General features: G+C 34.6%; 1 protein-coding gene across 1 annotated transcript in view; it reads left to right on the top strand.

Annotated features, from left to right (window-relative positions):
• The window catches only part of ST13 (ST13 Hsp70 interacting protein), a 28,332-nt gene extending 12,755 nt beyond the window's left edge, over positions 1–15,577 (top strand). The window contains exons 5-12 of the mRNA XM_006207113.4: positions 1,384–1,450; positions 5,328–5,412; positions 5,537–5,647; positions 7,767–7,869; positions 9,305–9,421; positions 10,689–10,737; positions 12,704–12,837; positions 13,300–15,577. Coding sequence (XP_006207175.1) covers positions 1,384–1,450; positions 5,328–5,412; positions 5,537–5,647; positions 7,767–7,869; positions 9,305–9,421; positions 10,689–10,737; positions 12,704–12,837; positions 13,300–13,428 — 795 coding nt within the window. The 3' untranslated portion in view covers positions 13,429–15,577. The remainder of the gene's footprint in view (positions 1–1,383; positions 1,451–5,327; positions 5,413–5,536; positions 5,648–7,766; positions 7,870–9,304; positions 9,422–10,688; positions 10,738–12,703; positions 12,838–13,299) is intronic.
• Positions 15,578–17,781: the final 2,204 nt, after the last annotated feature.

Here is a 17,781-nt window from a genome sequence, read left to right as displayed (position 1 = left end):
TGAAGAAGTGTATTTTCCTATGTTCTTTTAAAAAGTTTTTTTAGTTTGTCCAAAACTTGCAGGAATTGCTTTGAATTTATTGAGTAACTTGGGGGTAATTGATACAGTCAGTTGTTTCGTGAACATGATATGATGCGTATCTGTGTCTCCCAACCCCATGAAAGTCTTGTGTGGTCTTAGAAAGGTATCTTGTTCTGTTATATTTTATAGTTGATTTTCACTGATGTGGAGGAACTCTGGGTTTGTTTTTTATGTTACTCTTGTATCTGAGAACTTTATTGAATTGTCTTAGTAGGTCTAATACCTTGTCAGTTCCATTGCGTTTTCTAGGTAAATATAAATAAAGACAGTTTAGTACTTTCCTTCCAATTCTTAAACCTATCAAATCATTTCCTTAATGAACCAGCCAGTTCTTTCAGTGATATTTTTACACAGTGATGGAGATGGAGATTTTTTTTTTTTAAAGAAACTGCTTCTTTATAGGATGTTTGCTACAGATTTGTGTTAGCTAACAATCGTACGGTCAGCATCTTGTACGGTGTTTGTTCTGTCTAGTGTAGGTGTTCAGTAGATCTTTATTGGAACAAAAGAATGAGACATTTGTCTTCTGAAGATTCAAACTTCTTAGAAACCGGCTGTTTCAATTGCAAGGAGACTGGGTTTTAGTACAGGCATTCCTCCGAGATCTCATAGCCAGTAAGGTTCCAGACTACCACAGTAAAAGTTATGTCAACCCTATACTGTAGTTTATTAAGTGTGCAATAGTATTATGTTTAAAAAAAAAAAAACCTTACCTTAATTTAAAAATACTTCATTGCTAAAAAAAAAAGTGCTAACCATAGGAGCCTTTAGCAAGTCATAGGAGTAACATCACTGATCACAGATCACCATAACAAATATAATAATGAAGAACTTTGAAATTACCAAAATGTGATACAATGTCACGAAGTGAGCAAATGTTGGAAGAATGGCACCAATAGACTCACTCATTGTAGGGTGACCTTCAGTTTGTGACAGGTGCAATAGTGTCTGCAAAGTACAGTAAAACAACATATGCCTGCACTTACGAGTAACTAGAAAGGAGTTGGTAAAACTAGGGCAAAACAGCCTCTCAGATCGGGATGGAGGGAAGCAGAAGTCGTAGTGTAAAAAAAGTCAGAGTGTAGGGAGTGAATTTATTGTTCGGTGTGAAAGATTAAAGTACGTCCTGTGTAATTTCTTTACTTACCATTTATCATAATTGTCCTCTTTGCTCCCTGACGACTAAAGAAGAATGAATGGAAAGGTGGGTTGTGACTACCACATTCCTACGAAAGTCCGAATTGCTTCCTCCTCCTGTTTGCTTTTCTGCTAGTTCTAAGGTGATCTTCAATTTCGCCCTAGGTAACCGAAGAGATGATGGATCAGGCAAATGATAAAAAAGTGGCTGCCATTGATGCCCTAAATGAAGGTGAGTGATACATATTATGATCTCTATTCAGTTCCTCTTTTTTTTCCCTTTTTTTAAAGTATGGTTTTCATTATATTTTAATGTGCATTATTGTTTTAAAATTGCATACTGTTCCCGTTTTACAGATTAATGAGTAACCTGAGGGCTAGAGGGGTTTGACTTGTCCAAGATCTCACTGTGCCATACTGTCAACTCATTATTTCTGTCACTTATTTTGGCATATTGTCTCATTTTATAAAAAAAGTTTTAATTTATTTTTTGGGGGGAGTAATCAGGTTTATTTTATTTATTTATTTTTTAATGGAGATTGAACCCACGACCTTGTGCATGCTAAGCATGCACTTCTACCCCTGAGCTATACCCTCCTCCCAGTCTCATATTTTTAAAAATTTACTTACTTATATATTGCCTAAACAACAATTAACAAAATGGAAATGAGGTAGCCTCCACCTAATGGGTCACATTCTTATTTTTTCTTATTTTTTTCCAAGTTTTGTTTATATCTAAATATAGCCCAGTTCTAATTTTAGGAGAAATGCAATTTTATAGTATATCCTAAAGGAATAAAACACTAGTATTCTGAACTAGAGATTGTAGGTTCAGGTCCCACTTTGGGTTGGAGAAGCAGGAATATAGTTAAACCCTGGACTTAATGGAGCCCTAGTTTCTGGATTTGAATCCCAGCTCTGGTACTTACTAGCTAGGTAAACGTAGAGAAGTTACTCTCTTTGCCTCTGTTTTTGTTTCCTCCTTTGTAAAATAAGGATAATAGTACCTATCTAATAGTGTCACAAGGAATAAATGAGTAAACATGTGTAATGTGCCTGGGATAGTACCCAGCACTATTATTAAGATACTGGTAGTGTTCTTATTAAGACCTTAGTATTTTCAGCTGTCACATTATTTGTGGTATTTTTATCATACTTTCTTAGTTTAATATATTTATTTAACAAATATTTATCAAAGGCTTACCATTTTCCAGGCAGTTTTTAGCTGCTAGATCTACAGTGGTAAACAAAACAGACCAAGTTCTTTACCCCATGGACTCATATTACTGGGGAACAAAAATAAGCAAGTTTATAATGTGAAGTTAAATGGTAATTGTGAAGAGAAGTAGAGCTGAGTAAAGGAGTAGTCAGTGTTGGAAGCTGTATTTTATGTAGGTGATCAGGAAAGCAGCTCAAGAAGTAAAGGGAGCAAGCCATGTGAAGAAGAGCTTTTGAGACAGAGGGGAGAACAAGTGCAGAGGCTATTTGGGAGAGCGTGGGGGTGATGACATGTCCAAGGGAAAGCAGAAAGGCCAGTGTGTTTGGAGTGTGCTGAGCAAAGGGGGAAGAGAGGTAGAGCTGAGGTCAGAGAAGTGCCTGGCAGTGGGAGATGGCTGCTGGAAAAGTGCTGAGGAGGACAGGTGGTTGACAGCGGTTGGTAGATCACCAAAGAACTTTGTAGATCATGCTGAGTACTTAAGATTTTATCCTTAAGGATGATGAGAAGCCACTGAGGGGTTTTTTGACTAGGAGAGTTACTTTTGAAAAGGATTATTCTTGCTACTTCATGCAGATCAGATTGTAGGGGGCAAATAAGACTATGTTAGTTTATGAGAGATGTAGAAGCCAAGACAACAGTTGATATGCCAGAGGTGAAAATACCTGTGAAGGAAGATGAGCGGAGCATCTGGGAAAACAGACTATCACCTTGGTAACCTTGGTATTACCCCTATGTAGGAGAGATGAAAGGTTTTGTCACGGAAATTGTCAACTGTAGGTATGTTTCTTAAAAGGTCTTGGCAAGCCAAGTTGCCCGTTAGAGGAGTTGCGGGTCTCACAAGAATTGGCCTGCCCCTGTGTCCTTACTGTATTCAGTCATTAGCTGGGAGCAGCTTACGGAGTATAGCCTTGAGCCTAAAAGATGGGGGGTTTTTGTTTGTTTTTTTAAATTTTTTGTGGCGGGGGGGTGGTAATTTGGTTTATTTATTTATTTTTAATGGAGGGACTGGGGAATGAACCCAGGACTTATGCATGCTGAGCATGCACTTCTACCACTGAAGATGGGGTTTTCAACCAGGTGTGCTCACAGCAACAAATCTAAGGTGTATTTTCATGGCTCCACGGAGGGAGGGAAGAAATTGAGCTTTATTTTGTCCGGGTGGCTAATGATGGCTTGCAATGGCCAAAGGTTCTCAAACTTCCTCTATTTATAGCGTTCTTGCCATTTTTACTTTTTCATAGCACTCCTAGGCCAAAAGAAATACGTAAGTTTTACTTTCTAATGTAGTTAGTTTCAAACAATTTAATAAGTACCTATGTCCTAACGAGTTAGTGATTGTTTGAAGAAAATAATACACATAAATTGAAAGAAAACATTTAATTTCTAAATAACTGTATTTATTTTCTAGTAAGCTGTGGATATATATTGGGCATTAGACAGCTTCTCAGATCTTAGATTGGAGACTGCCACCCTCATTGCCTACTCCACACCTGTTTTTGTACATTTCTTGCTTTTTATCCTAGCAACTACTTAAAAACACAGTTTTTTTCCAAAGATATCATCAAAAGGAATGTAGTGATCTAATGTTGATACTGTGAACTACATCAAGGCAGTAGTTGGTTCAGTGCTGGACAAACTGCCTGTGTCTCTGGTGCACTGTGTGGAAACCTTGGGGCTAGGTGATAAGGTGAGGAGTGATTGGATACACTTTGAAAGTAGAGATGAAAGGATTTAGGTTTCATATTGGGGAATCAAGAATGACCCCAAAGTTTTGGGTTTGAGGTAGATTAGGAGTTCCAAACTACAGTCTGTATTTTTTGTAAAAATTTTAACATAGCCACATCTGTTCATTTACGTCTTGTCTACGGCTACTTTCCCATTAAAATAGCAGAGCTGAATAGTTACGATTGTTACAGTCTGCAAAGGCTACAATAATTACTAAATGATCCTTTCTAGAAAAAGTTTATTGACCTCTAAGCTAGACTGAATGGAGGAGCTATTTATTTAGTTGGGAATGTAGGATTAGGGAACGAATTTGCAGATGGGGTAGGAATTAAAGAGTCCAGTTTTGAACATGGTAGGTGTTACTTGGTAAGAGTTGCTTGTTAGACATCCAAGTGTAAAAACTTCTAGTAGTTATCTGTAGTAGTAACTACTGTAGTAAAAACCATTTTTCTGGGTTGTTTCATGAGTTCTTTTAAGGTCCTTAACACATTAGTTAATTGGGTAAATATATTTTTCATAATGAAATGTGGCATTTACTTAACAATTCTCTCTTGTCTCCCCATGTTTCCTGTGTCCAAGAATTAGACTTTGTGCAAAGAACTGTTCTAATTCTATGCTATCTTTATTTCTTAAATGACTTTACTGAAGGGACTAATAAACACAAGAAGCTAACTATGAGAATGGAATACAATAAATGAATTTAAAATACGGGTTATAGTCTCCCATCTGTTCTAGTTTTCTTGAATTTTTGTATCAGCTCTGAATTTAGTATAGGTATTTTTTCCTTTATAAGTTTATAAGTTTAATTTTATCTTTTTAACTTAATGGATAAAAGAAAATTTAATTAACAGAATAAAATTGATTTATCCTTTAATTTGATCTTAATTAGAAACTCCTACTAAGAATGTGGTATTCTACAAAAAAGAAGAATATGGTATTCTAATATTTTTTAGGGGGTTATATTACTCAAAATTGTCTGTCTTCAGTCATTTACAGTGTAGACGTGGTGAAGATTTGCTTTGAAGAGCCAGTTTTGTATATTAATTTAGAATCTAGTCTTTTTACTGGACTAAAAGGGAGATGTGAAAGGCTGATTTGATGAGAGATCCACAGTTTTTATTAATATATTTTATCCTCTATTTCTCAATAAACTTTTTCACTTTAGGTGAACTACAGAAAGCCATTGACTTGTTTACAGATGCCATCAAGCTAAACCCTCGCTTGGCCATTTTATATGCCAAGAGAGCCAGGTGAGAACTCTACTAAACAGAAAAGCTAATTTATGCTGATTTGTTTAAACGATTGCTTCTGTGGCAATCTCAGAAATGTTACTGTTTGAAATGAAGATTTTCTAATATCATACTTATTTTTTAGTGTCTTCATCAAATTACAGAAGCCAAATGCTGCCATCCGAGACTGTGACAGAGCTATTGAAATAAATCCTGATTCAGCTCAGCCGTACAAGTGGCGAGGGAAAGCACACAGGTAAATAAAGGAACTTAGTTTTTTTCACAGCTTTTTAAATTTAAATCTGATGTTTTAATATATTTTCTTTTTAAAAAATTGTCTAAGGATTTAATTTTAATGTAAAGCATGCTCAGTATGAAGAATTGAGAGAATATCATAAGGAGTATAAAGGAAAAGAAAAATTCTTTTCACTCCTTCCATTCAGTGAATTACCACTATTAACAGTTTTTGGCCACATGTAGCCAAATGTAATAAGGATTTTTCTTAGTTCTATCTCCAAGGAAAGAGAGTGGCTTTATATCACTTTTACAAACTTTCTGTTATTTTCAGACTTTGTCTTTGTAACTTAACATTAAACAATACATTATAGAGGAAGGAGTACACTAGCTTCAAAATACTTCAGTAAGGTCACTGGAAAAATCAGATTAGGGGGAAAATACAGAGGTGAGTTTAACCCAGATTAGTATTCAAACCTGGAATCAAAACATACAGATGAGTATTTGTGGTTTGGGAATGAAATATCCAATGCCATTTACATCTTACATGGATTGAAAAGATACTGTGCTTCAAATGTGAATGGAGATGAAGATGGATACACTTGGGACAGCAATATTAGGTGACTCAAAGTGTAGCTTTATTGATTATGAAGACAGACGTCAACAATATAAGTAAAAGGTTGAAAATTTTTGTTAATGCTCTTTGGATATTCAAAAGCTCTTGTATTACTGTTGATTGTCTTGAGATCCACCCCCCCCCCATTAGTCTTTCAGCATTTCTTTGCCTTCCAGTACAAGAGCTCATCTTGTACTTTGACTTGAAATAAACCATTTCTCCAGGAAACTGGTTTGTTTTAGTGGAGATTATTTTGTAGAAACTGAAGTTTGGTCACTAGATACATTCATTGCTTCCAGGATAGCATTGCTTCTGTCATTTCAATGAACAGAGTCAGAAAAAATTTTTTAAATAATGATTTTAAGAAAAATAGTTTAGAAATTTTGAGTTTATACTGGTAGTTTAAATTAAAATTCAATACTAAAATGTTTTTTCTTGCATTTTGTATTTTCGACAGTATTCTCCTAGAGTCAAAATCTTGGTCCCTAATATATTTACTTATGTACATAACATTGTTTCAGAATCATACCTTAAAAATAATGTACCCTCTAAGTAGAGTTTAATGGGTTTTTTTGCAGTTCTTATCCCTCAGTTAGGAAGTGCAGTCAAAATACTGGTTTAAAAATTACTTGAATTAATTTTTCCCATGTGGTTTACGTTGTCTCTGTGATAAAACAGCCTCTTTTTAGTTCTGTTTGTATTCAGGGTTTAGATTTGCTTTATTCTGTGACTATTCTGATTTAATTTCCTTATTTGGGTATATAAAACATTTGTCTGTTTAAAGAGTCAAAACTTAGTTAAGAGGTGTGCCCTGAGTTGTTTTTTTTTTTGTCAGAATTTTAATGAACTGTTATCTTTTTATCCTTAAAGAGCAGTTGGCACATCTATTTAAAATTTAGAGTGATCCTTGGTTTTTACTTTAATACAAAGAATGACTTCCTGAACCCACTTAACAAATAGTGATCTATAAGAATCTTTTAAATCGATGACAAACATCTTTCCATTCAGATTTTCATTGCACGTTTTATATGCTCATTTCTGTTGTTATCTCCTCTACTCCATTTTTACCAGTCTTTACCAACCTGTAGTTTCTGATCCATCCTGTCTCTCCTTTTGTAATAAAATGTGCACACGTGTATTGTTACTGTTTTCTATCTTATATAGAAGGTGGCATACTGAATACACATCGTGTTAACCCTGTCTTTGATGAGTTGACTCTATGTAATTTTTTAAAATTTCATGATATTCTGAATTAAAACAACTTTTAAAATTTTTAAACTTTTTTTTTTTTTTTTTTTTTTTTTTTTTAGTATAAGAGCAGTTTCACAGTTACCATGGAGGAAATTTAAACTTCTAAATTTTTATAGAGTGGAACATAGTAATTAAGTTGGTTCATGAAAATTTATAGTTCAAAATTTAACTTAAACCTTTTCTGTAACAATCCTTTATTTATAAGGAAGAAAAACACCATCACATAAGTGAATGTATGTAAAAGTTTCCTAAAATTACTTTTAATCTATTTCAGACTTCTGGGCCATTGGGAAGAAGCAGCCCATGATCTTGCCCTTGCCTGTAAACTGGATTATGATGAAGATGCTAGTGCAATGCTCAAAGAAGTTCAACCAAGGGTATGTTAAAGTACAGAAAGGGGAATCATTACTGTAATACTCCATGGCTCTAGTACATATTCCAGTAGTAACTTATCTGTAAAACATGCAAAGAAACAAACATTTGGAAGTTATAATCTGTATCACTTAAATTTGTGCTGAACTTAGGAAATCTCGTTAGGTTTTCATGCTTTCATTTCGCAAGCAGTGTTACAGCAAGCTCTATTACTTCGGAAGCCTGCAGAATTATAATCAGAAAATTAGAAATGGAAAAGGGGGCATCAAGTTTACAGCAAGGAAAGAAATAGAAAATTTATAAACTATGGCCCATGGTTGAGTCTGGTCTGTCCTTACGCGTTGTAGGTGTATACAGCGACTATAAAACACGAGGGCCCTGTGGAAGTTAACAAGTGTCAGCCTTTTAAAAATGATAATTCTGAATCCAAAAGCTAGAATATTTTGTTTTAAGGTAATTTCTATCTAAAATTTGTTAGTTAAAATTACTTTAGTGGTAAATCTTTCAGCTTTGAGGGAAGTTACATTACAAAGAATTTACTCTCAAAGACTTAAGATAGTGGAAATTTTGTTGAATTTAATCTATGAGATGATTTTGATTTTCTTTTCTATTTTTGTAACAGGGCCAACTCAGCAAGATTATTGTGTGAGATATCTTAGAACACATGGTTCTTAAAAATAATCATAAACAAGCTAAAGTAATGGTTAAATATGAATCGCTTACATTTATTTTATTCTGTGAATAAATAATTGATTATAAATGTGGCAGGGACCATGTACTAGTGCCTCGTGCACATATTTTCTCTTGATCCTTGTAGCAGTTCTTTAAGACTAACTTCTCCCTGCCCGCTTATTTTATTGATGAGGAAAACGTAAATATAGTTAAAGTGTGGGAAATATCTAATATGTGTTCCCAGTCTCTGCCTTACTATGGCAGGTATCAGGCAAGATTTATCATGCAATTTGACATTTATTCGTCATCCTTGAACTAGTTAATTAATGGAGATTTTAACACTTCTAACGTCAAACCCCGAGTTAGGTCTTTTTCTGTAAGATAAATCTTAGGTCATTGTTCAGAACTATGTGTTGAATTAAACCTCTCCACAAAGAAAAGTAAATTTTTGCATAAATTTTATCTTTAAATTTTTTAATACAATTTTTAAAGGTTATACTCCATTTACAGTTATTACAAAATATTGGCTATATTCTGTGTGTTGTTCAGGACATCTTTATAGTCTGTGTATTCTGTCTTAACACGCAGTAGTTTGTACCTCCCACTCCCTGACCCCTGCGTTGCTCCCCGCCAACCACTGAAGTCTGTTCTCTGTATCTGTGAGTCTGTCTGTTTCAAGGAAAGTGATTCTTTAACAAAACCATAGATTTGTGTTGACCTTACTCAGCTTTTAGAGAGGACATCTTTCTATGGCTCCTTTTTCCCTAGGCCCAGAAAATTGCTGAACATCGGAGAAAGTATGAGCGAAAACGTGAAGAGCGGGAAATCAAAGAAAGAATAGAAAGAGTTAAGAAGGCTCGGGAAGAACATGAGAGAGCCCAGAGGGTAAAGTTCTATAACTCAGCTACTAAGGAGAAATATAGTAGATTAGAGTTTTTTGGGTACCACTCTAATTCCTGGCCCTTTTATTTAATGCTGGCTGCGGGTCTGTACAGTAATACTACTACTTAAAGGGAATTTTCCTTCCCTCATTGTCTCTTATTTGTGGGAATATTTTTAGTCTTCAGATTAAGTGAATTTATATTTCTCCAATTTATATTCTTGTTTGTGGTTTCCTAAAATCAAGACTTTGCCTAGTCTTAATTCAAAACTTGCCAGTGTTGTTTGTTTACTTTAGGATGTATGCCGTGATATTTTAAGTTTTATGATTCCTTCTGTTTCAGTCGTGGATTCATAGCTATTTCAGATTGACTGTAGTTACTTTTTAGTTTTAGTTGTAAATCATACTATATAAAATTTCAAAGAAAAAATTATCCAAAATTCATCTACAGTATTGTTGCTACTGTTCTCAAGGTTTCTGCTAGTTTTCCTTTTTTCCTGTATTAGCTTCTTGTGTTGACACTATCAGTTTTCATCTACTTATTTCATGACACTATCAGCATTGTTGGAAAAGGATATAAGACTGTATTATAGTTATATAACATTACATCCTAAGTTTTTGTCATTTAATACTTTTAGGCAGTAATCTTAATTTTTTAGGGTTGTCATTCATGGTCCTCAAAAGTAATTTTTACATTTGTATATTTCCTTGATGACTTCATAATTGGTTGAGAGAAATTTGTGTGTATTTCCTTTTGTTTTGTCTTTAAGAAAACAGCAAAAACAAACCTGTAGACCTCCAGTTGCATTTGTTGTTGAGTTATGCAGGGGAGAGTATGGAAACAGTGAGCCTGGGAAACAAAAGCATGGTAGTCTTAGTGCTCTAACCATGTGCTTTCATTTTGGAGTTTTAAAAACAGTAAGAATGTATTTATAATTTTCATAAGCATGGACAGGCATATCAGTACTGTGAATTGCTTTTCAGGTTTTTTTCCCTTCTCCAAGTAGATGTGCAACACTGCGTGAAATCATTACCAAAAGTAGTACTTAATCATTGAGAATCCAATTGAAAGTTGTTTTTGGTGGGGGATGGTGGTATCTCCTTTAGTCCAGTACTGCCATTTGAAACTTGTCATTCTTATAAGTTCTCTAACTAGCTTATTTGACAATTTTTATTTTATAACCAATTCTGGTTTTGCATGGTTAGAGAAGGGGTTGGACAGCAGACTTTTCCCCCTCACAGTACCTAATTTATTTCTTTTTTGTATTAAAGGAGGAAGAAGCCAGACGACAATCAGGAGCTCAGTATGGCTCCTTTCCAGGTATTTTAAAAGAAAAATTAGAGCTCTTAATATTGTAAATAATAGGAGAATATTTTGATTTGGAGACTGAGGTATGTATATTATATTTAGTACTATTAGTCCCTGGACCACTGAAGAGTCTTAAAAATGTTAACCTATAGAAAGTTTCATTTTTGTTAAAGATTTTGTTACTGGAAATAAAATATATTATTTTCCTCACTATGAGCAGTATAGTTTTTAAAAAATAGATAACATTTTGAGGCTGAGCATTGTATTTTATTAAAAGACTAAGAATTTGTTATGATGTAAGTGTTAAGTATTAAAGTATTCCTAAATTGCCATAATGGAATTTTGTTCTATTATATACTGATATTATGAGAGTAGTAGGTAAAAGCATGGAATCATTAAGCACAAAAAATGTTTTGAGTTCAGTGTAAAATGAATATATATTCTTCCTTGCAAATGTCAAGTGATCAGAAATTTCTAGTGAGGCAAAGCCTTAAATGATAGCAGAAGCCTTTACATAAACACTAGAAGAGATCTTTTTTAAAGTTTGTAATTCTAATGGAGAATCAGCTTCCCCAAGGTAACTAGATTTCTCTTAAGTAAGGTTTAGAGTCAGCTACACACCACTTACACTTTCTTTTTTTTTTTTTTTTTAACATTTTTTATTGATTTATAATCATTTTACAATGTTGTGTCAAATTCCACCACTTACACTTTCATGCTCCCGCTTAGAACTTTAGGTACATGTTCAGAGGCTAGATAAGGTAGTCTCTATTCTGAAAGGTCATATGCTGAACAACTGAAAAAAGAAAGAACATAGTTTGGGGATGACTTGGAGAAAAAGCAAGAAAAATACATTTTAGCTCATAGCTTGCTTTCTGTTTAAATTACAAATAATGATTATGTCAGGTATTTTTGTTCTGGCAAATTGGACTAGTACTAGAGATAATTTTTTTGTTATGTGGATTTTATTACATATATTTGCCAGGCAGACTGGCTTACTATTGTTGCCTTGGGCTGGTGGATTTTTTATGGGTAGAAACTAGTTTTTCAAAGTCAGTAGCAGCAACAGTAGAAGTGAAAAGTTTTCAGGCCTCCTTACATCTCCTTATCTGTGATAGTTATTTATGGGCATTTTTAATTTGGGGGACAGATGGAAATCACTTCTGTTATATGTGTTTCTTTGTTATAATTCCTTTACTTGCAGTGACCCTTGATCTGTAGAATGAATACATTAGTGTTACATATATTTCTCTTTAGGATGTCACTAGATTGGTGTTAATTGTGATTTCAGAATACTTCCAATGGACATAAAGGCTTATGGTAGTGAAAAACTGAGTAGAAAATAGTTTGGGTTTGTAATCTGAAAATATGCTGGGAGAATTAAGTCCTTTTTGCTAGAGCATTGTTCTCAGTGTGAAGAAGAAACACCAGGGGTGCTTGTTAAAAAAGGAAGATTTTCAGTTTCACTTTCAGAAATGTTGATTCATTCTGGAGTGGAGACTAAAAATCTGTATCTTTTTATAACAACCATTTCAGGTAGTTCTTGAAGGAATAATTGCTATAGAGGAGTATAGATTTTTTAAGGGAAAAAAAAAAACTAAACTCTTGGGAGTTAACTTTAAATTGAAACAAACCATATTAAAGAATGAGAAGATAGGATAAAATGTGACTTACTAGACTTCTTAATTTTATAATTCCAAGGGACTGTTAGTTTTCTCTGTAAGACTGGTTTTCTTTTTCAAGTTTTATTACTAGGAAAAAATTATACAGCCTTATTTTCTTAAGAGAAAATTTGATTTTAAAAATTATGTTATATCCAGTTACAGTGTTCAGACTACTTTGTGTTTAGTAGCCCCCTTGTTCTTTGTGCATGCATGCGTGAGAGAGTATGTTATTTTAATCAGAAGGAAATAATACACTCTCAGACTACTTGGGAATATAGTTGGTGTCTATACAGATCTTTCATTTATTCTTACAGGTGGTTTTTCTGGGGGAATGCCTGGTAATTTTCCTGGAGGAATGCCTGGAATGGGAGGGGGCATGCCTGGGATGGCAGGAATGCCTGGGCTCAATGAAATTCTTAGTGATCCAGAGGTTCTTGCAGCCATGCAGGTAAGACTTGGAAAAACAAAGTTGAACTTTAAATCACTAAGGCGTTTCTTTCATGATTCTGTATGGAGATAGGGTACTCTGTTAGTCCTGTTTTATTGATCTGAATTACCAAGTAGCTAATTATGCAATTGTGACATTCACTTTTTTTTCAGAATGAGCAGCTTAAGTCTTTAAAAAGTGGTTTGTAGGGAATACTCTGTAGTAGTTGGTAATTATATCCAGTTGTCCTTTGTATAAAAATTATGTCCTCTTTTTCATTGTCTAAAGTGACATAATTGAGTTTGACTTTGAAGTGCACATTAATATTTACACTTTGGTGACCTGTCCAAACCTGAGTTAACTTGGCCATAACAAAATTATAGGTCTAAATGAAGAGATAGGATTTAGGTTAATAAACTTGTTGACCCATAGAACATTTTTTTTTTTTATTACTAAAAAATTTATGTATACCTTTCTTTGCAGGATCCAGAAGTTATGGTGGCCTTCCAGGATGTGGCCCAGAACCCAGCCAATATGTCAAAATATCAGAGCAACCCAAAGGTTATGAATCTCATCAGTAAATTGTCAGCCAAATTTGGAGGTCAAGCATAATGCCCTTCTGACAAATAACAGCCCTCGCTGAAGGAAAAGCTACTTTAGATCACCTAATGGATGTCGCAATAATACAAACCAGTGTACCTCTGACCTTCTCGTGAAGGAAGCTGGGGTGCTTTGAAGATAATCCCTACCCCTCTGCCCCAAATGCAGCTGAAGCATTTTACAGTGGTTTGCCATTAGGATACTCATTCAGATAATGTTTTCCTACTAGGAATTAAAAACTTTAAACAATTTTTAAACCTTAAAAATATTTAAAACAAATTAAAAGGTTGTGTTAATCCCTACATTTTTCTTTAGTAATCATTTTGGTTTTTTCTTTGAATTAATTAGGCAAGGAAGATACATCAGTATGGAAGATGTATTGTTCAAGTTTGAGTGAAACAAAGATTTATTACTGGGAGGCAAATATAACATTTAAATAGATAAAGTTTGAGTTGGATATATGGTAACAGGCATTTTGGTTTGTCTTTTTATTTGGTTTGCTTTATTACTATTATTATTATTATTATTTTATGATTTGCTTCCATAAAACTATTGGGACCACCAGTATTGCAGTAGGATCTGGGTAGGGACTGGAAGTACTTGGCAGGGCAGCAGCAATCTTACTACATTTTATACAATATGTACCCTTGTGCAGATGCATTTAAATCTTACACTATGGTGAAGGGATGATTTTTATAATGCAGTAAAATTGAATTACTTAGCTCTGTTCTTGTCTTGATATCTAAAATAAATGTTTCATATTATTTCCACATAGGGGAAATAAGAGAATACTTTTTATATTTCTTTGTTTAAAATGTCATTTTCAGATCAGAAAATGCTCAACTCTTTGTCTGCTTTCTACTTGTTTTCACTGTTTCCCCCTTACTTTTCTTGGGCTGCAGATGGTCCTTTTCCTCTGGCATCATTTCTGCTATCATCATTCACAGCATAATTGTGCAAGCATATCTAATGCTGGGTTTAATTTACTATATAATATATATATAGTGACTTATGCAGGGTTATGCCCCTAATAGCTATAGTTTCTTACTTGGCCAAGAGATTTCATATTTAAGTATTAAATTTCCACTTCAGTGAAATCTTAACAGATCAAAAAATGTTGGAAGAAAGAATTCCCTTTGGTATTTGGTCTCCTATTTAAGAAATACTGTAGTTAGAGTTTATCTTGTAGTATTAATCTTTGCATTTTGGAGAATATGAGGTTTGAACTAATTGATACACATAGAAGGGAAACTAACTTCTTAATCCAGCATGAATTTAAAAATTGATGAGATTCACAGTGGTTCTTTATTGTGGAGTTGTTAGCATTGTGAAAGATTCATTGTTCTATTCAGCTCTTAAATTCTGCAACCATGTCCCACCTCTTTTTACTCTCCTTTCCTCTCCTTCAAGGATAAAGAAAATGGTATTTATCTGTTGTACATCCAGTTCTTATAGTAAACAAGACCGTAAGTCCAGGCACTGTAGTAGGAATTGCTAGGTTTCTGCTTGTTTTATTTCAGTGTAAAGTGCTAATGTTTAAAAGCAATTTCAAGGGATGAGACCCTTTGTACTTTGCTTATTTCAAGAATCAGTGGTGGGAGCAGTGAAGTAAATTCCATGGAATACATTTCTGAAATCCTAAGTTGATTCAGGTTCTTCCCCTTTCCTGTACACAAGCAAATAGAAATGCATCTGTTAACATCTATAAGAAAAAGCTGTATGCTGGTTGAGCATGCTTCTTTAACCCTTTAAAAATAACTCAGCATATAAACTTGCGTTTGAGCTTGCTGGTGTTCTTTTTGTTAATGTGTGTTCTCGTTTCTCAAAATTTCCAGTGTGCTGTGAACAACTCTAGACCAGCTGCTTCTGGATTCTTTATTTTATTTACTGAACTACATATTACCTAATTATTACCATAAGTGGGTAAAAGTAAAATTGGGCTTCTGAAAATGTGTCCTGTGCTTTTAGACTTTAAGTTTCACAAAAACAAAATAGTCTTCATTTTTGTAGAAACTTAGTATCATTTCTAAGCCAGAAATGTTTTCTTGTGCTATATTAATGCTATAAGAAGGAAAAAAGTAAAGGAGTTTTTTTCTGCTTAAAAATATATAGTTACTGGATATTTCTAGCTATGTGAAAAATAAAGTGGTTTCAAACTGGATATTGACTCTTCCCACCACCACCACCACCCTTTTTTTCCCCCAGCATGTGTTCTGGTTTTTGTGGGTTTTTTTTTTTTTTTTTTTTTTGGTCTCTGTCACTCATCCTAAGGTATCTACTGAGCACAGTAGACTTTATAGATTACGAAGTGTTGGTAACAAGGACCCCTAAAAATATACTAGCCTAAGTAAAGTCAGGTAGTAGTACAAAGGGAAGCAGTTCTCCTGTACTCAGAATGGAGCTTCCATTTCTGTGTCCAAAGATGTTTGCTCTGGTGCTTATCTTCCAGCCTGAAAAAACAGGAGAGGGCACCAGGGAAGTGTATGTTGAGATGCTGATGCTATACATGGAATCAGCATTCTGTCCTCATCCCATTGGTCAGCTTTGTTTTGTATTGAGATGATACTTAGCTACAAGTAAAGCTAGGAAGTAAGTCGTGTGCCCAACAAAAAGTTAGTACTACAGAGATGTGGAGAGAAGACTCAGAGTAACAACTAGCAGCCTACTGCAGTAGAAAATGCTGGCCTAATGGGATAAGGGAGAATCATTTGAGATTTACTAATATCTAAAATTAGCACACCCACATAGGCACAAGTATCAGGTGAGTAGTACTCAATCTGGGCCAAGCACTTTGTAATCATCCTGCAAGTGTTGACTTGCTTCTAATAATGACCACAGGGGTGAGTAATTGTCCCCACTTTATATAGATGAGGAAACTCAAGCACTTAGGTGAAGTGCCTGGGACAACATAGTTAATGGTTTGTGGAGCTGAGATTCTCCTCAGGCTTGTGACTTCAAATGTGTTCCTCCTAAATTCTATGCTCTGCTGTCTCTCCCTGTGTACAGGGTTGCTTCTTGTTCATGTTAAGAAATTGAAAACCCAACTGTACATTTGAAGGGCATTAGTTAAATAAGTTCTGTCACACAGTGGTATCATATTGGGTGTACCTATGTGCACATCCACTGGGGCTTCTAATAGAGACATAGCATAATTGAAGTGCTTAGTCCACTTGTGACAGGCTCAGTAAGAGGGACAAGAAAAAACTAGTTTAAAAAGTTACAGTGTAGTAGCTTTAGAAGTTCAATACCAATATTTACAACTAACATAGCATACTTCAAATGGAGTACATGTAGTTTCTTTTTGAGGGTGGGGTGAGTTCCTTAAAGTTAATAGGCAAATAGAACGATAGTTGTTAAACTTCAAAAAGGTCAAATCTAAAATGACTAAGGCATATTGAGTTGGCAAAAGTTCTAAAACTATGGATTCTAAGTATTAGGTGGCTCAGAGTAGCAAGGAGGCAAATGGAACTAATACAAACCTGTGTTTAAGCTCTGAAAATCCAGGTATCTTGTATATAATTAGGATATCCTTAAGTAGTTTACTCAGGTCACTAGGACATTTTCAGGTTGAGGTGTAAGTATTTGGACTATAAATATGCTAGTGTAGAAACATGAAATGATCAGTTTTGGCTAGGTTCTAACTCATACTGATGACGTGTGTGAACAGAATGATCATTCATTTATGTTTCTGTAGTGTGGGACTTCATGCTTACATAATTCAAGGGGCCCTCTAAGAAAAACTAAAATTAGGAATACTGAGATGTAAAAGTGTTTACAGCAAGAAAGAAAAGATAATTAGAGATTGTAAATAATCTCAAACATCACAACTATGGAGATAGTTTCATTTGTTAAATGATGTATGTGTGTAACTGCTACGTTTGCTGTTGCCTACTCTTGAGTACATGACTTAACAATGTCTGGTAGAATAGAAAATTCCATCTTGATTAAAATATTTTTGATAGGTGGGATGCAAAAGATTTCACACAGAGGGACATGTCATCTGTGCTAGGTCATGCCCTATGAATCAGAGTTCTGATAAATCAAATCGGGTTGAGTCACCATCATAAAGGGGAAGTATCCATAAAATATGTTTCTAAATCTGTATGCTGCGTGATCCAGTTCTTGAGAGAGCTTCCAATTTAATTAGGAGTCCATGAGAGCTGTGTCCACTGCTTAAATGTAAGCACCGGACAGATTTCTGTTTCAATGCCAGAATCCTATCTTCGTTTGCCTTTTGGATCCACAGCTTCATGTCATGACCCTGGGGTGGGGGTGGGGGGGTAGTGTTCCTGGAAGCAATTCCTACAACAGGACGTCTAGCAGTAACTTATATTAATACATAGATATCTGTAAATTCAACTGTGT

This window comes from Vicugna pacos, chromosome 12, assembly GCF_048564905.1.
Source record: "Vicugna pacos chromosome 12, VicPac4, whole genome shotgun sequence".
NCBI classification, from domain to species: domain Eukaryota; kingdom Metazoa; phylum Chordata; class Mammalia; order Artiodactyla; family Camelidae; genus Vicugna; species Vicugna pacos.
The sequence above is the reverse complement of the archived record's forward strand: the minus strand, read 5'-3'. Positions and strand labels throughout refer to the sequence as shown.